Raw genomic sequence first — 2,500 nt, 5'->3', positions numbered from 1 at the left:
ACTTCATTAGTTTAAAGTTTCTCTTTTCAACACATGTCTTGAAATCTTGTCAACCATAGGGACATCAATCACTTGCTTAGTTCAGATCTGCATAAAAATCAAACAAAAATAATCAGACATATGGCACTACATACTGACTTAGCATTAACCCAACAGTCATTTGTGATAAGAGAAAGGAAATGTATTCAACTCTCACAGACAGGCAAGAGATAGTTTCATGAAAACATGTTTGGCCTCTACTGGTTATAAAAATAGTTGGTAATGATAAAGAAAGACTGAAAACGTATAAATCTATCGTGCAATGTATATCTGCATCATCAAACTTGTCTCAATCAATTTTCTACTTATTTCCTAATTTTGGAAGAGATGACTATGTACAATTATTAGTACTATTGGGAGTCAAGAACTGCCTACATTTATGCTATTCATGTTACAATAAAGAAAAGTCCACTTTCAGATACTGTTGTATAATAAGGACTTACATTATACAGTTACATAAAAAATATAACCACAATCAACTCAATGGCACAAATCTTTTTTTTGAGCTCTAGCCCCTGCACGCAATTAATATCAAGGTTTGTCTCTTGTACTTCCCCCCATTGTCTTTGATTCTGGACAAGAAGATTATTGTTTTTCCATAAAAGCATTAAAAAATGAGGTTTAGGCTAAAGTAGGAAAGCTATATCTTGGGATCTAGTGCCTTCAAAGCCATAAAACACCACACATATACAATATGCAAAACAGAGAGAAGCCTCCATTGCCATGGCATATCCTTGCCATTGCATGTATAGATGCCATCTGGCACCATTGGATTAATATATGAATTATGAAGGAGAGATCCAAGAAATGCAATATGTGAGAAGAAAATATCAATATAAAGGCACTTTGAAGGAAGAGGTCCTACAATCCACTTACTTTAGATAAAAAAAAAAAAAAACAGGAAAGGCTGAGCATATACTATATATAAACAGGAGAGTGAAAGAATAGAAAGAAAAAGGGAGAGAGAGGCGAGAGAGGGAGGGAGAGCTAGGAAGAAAAAGGAAGGAAAAGGAAGAGAGAGAGAGAGAGAGGAAGAGGAGAGAGAGGAGAGAGAGAGGAAGGAAAAGAGAGGACTGGCGACGGTGTCGAGACGAGAGAGGAGCACCGCACCGACAGCGCGCCTAGAGCCGCGTCCCCCCGGACAGTGTGAGGAGAGGAGCAGAGAGAGCAGAGTGGAGAGTAGAGAAAGAGAGAGAGAGAGGGCGAGGAGGAGAGAGACGAGAAGGAGAGAGGAAGAGAGAGAGCGGAGAAGGAAGGAGAGAGAGGGAGAGAGGGAGGATCATCTTACCTGCCAACATTCGTGTCTGTCTGTTTACAGCAAGGTTACTGTCGCAAGCCATAAACTCTTCAAGTGTTACATTCTCCCAGGTTTCATTTTCATAACAAAGGGGGACTTCCTCCTGCAAAGTTGGTTTTGAGTAATCAGTTTAATCAGAGAATGAGGATGAATATGACAGTGAATTGTAGAGATGGACAGATATTGACAGAAAAAGATAGAAATATCCCTTAGTAATCTTGGTAAGCCTAATTTGACTGTACAGTCTCACAAACTAACCCTAGTTGCAGGTCTGCCTTGACAGAGCAGCCTGGCAGTCTTCCACGTAGCTCCACGTCTCACATGTCGGAACTCACTCAGGTATCGGCGGATTGGATCTCTTAAGAAGGTAATATAAAAATATCTGAAAAAAGGGTGTTTTAATTTACATTATTTTGAGAAAAAAAGAGGAACATATAAACAAATACACATATACAGTGATATATCTTCTTCATTTGCTGTACAGTGAAAGAGAAAACTTTAGGCTCTTTTCACTCATGTGAACAGCCAATGTTATCAATACTGGCTGCAAACAAACATGGATCAGAGATCAGAGGCTTAATGACTCTTGAAAACGGCCTACTGCCCTACAGTCAAAGAAATAAATGTGAGGCATGATCACAGTCATGTGAATTATTTTTTAAAACTAACCAGGCAATGCACTCCAATATAAAACCCATGTAATTTGAGGAAACGGCAATTGCGTAACCACAACACCTACTCCTTTCATGAGCACTGGACAGTGATTGAGAAAGTTGGGAATATCTTGAAAATCTTGACTAGTGTTTACTAAAATGTAAGTAAAAGTGTTTGAAGACTAAAGGAACAGCAATAAAGTATTTAATATAAGAAAGTACATGTTAAACAACTGACAATTGCTGCAAAAAATAAAAAAAATAACTATTTACATGCTTCAAAAAGAAGTGCCTAAAATTTACATTTCTAAAGTATATATCTGCACACTGAAATACACACCACATTCCCAGAACATTTGCACAGGAGCATTTACATGAAACTCTTTCCCTCCTCACCCCTCCCTCCTAAAAAAAGAAAGAAGAAAATGTATATGTGTATGTATATATATATATACATATATATATATATATATATATATATTATATATATAATATATAATAATAAAATATA

The 2,500-nt window shown here is 36.9% G+C and overlaps 1 protein-coding gene across 1 annotated transcript in view; it reads right to left on the bottom strand.

Annotated features, from left to right (window-relative positions):
- Hs6st (heparan sulfate 6-O-sulfotransferase) overlaps positions 1 to 2,500 on the bottom strand; it is a 12,621-nt gene that overhangs the window by 4,233 nt on the left and 5,888 nt on the right. The window contains exons 2-3 of the mRNA XM_043036345.2: positions 1,595 to 1,718; positions 1,328 to 1,439 (exon numbers count right to left, since the gene is read on the bottom strand). Of these exons, the coding sequence (XP_042892279.1) occupies positions 1,328 to 1,439; positions 1,595 to 1,718 (236 nt within the window). The remainder of the gene's footprint in view (positions 1 to 1,327; positions 1,440 to 1,594; positions 1,719 to 2,500) is intronic.

This window comes from Penaeus japonicus, unplaced genomic scaffold (genome assembly GCF_977035675.1).
Source record: "Penaeus japonicus unplaced genomic scaffold, GWHDUDI00000001_assembly GWHDUDI00000022, whole genome shotgun sequence".
In the NCBI taxonomy this organism is placed as follows: Eukaryota; Metazoa; Arthropoda; class Malacostraca; order Decapoda; family Penaeidae; genus Penaeus; species Penaeus japonicus.
Note: the sequence above shows the minus strand (reverse complement) of the source record. Positions and strands in the feature narration are given on the sequence as shown.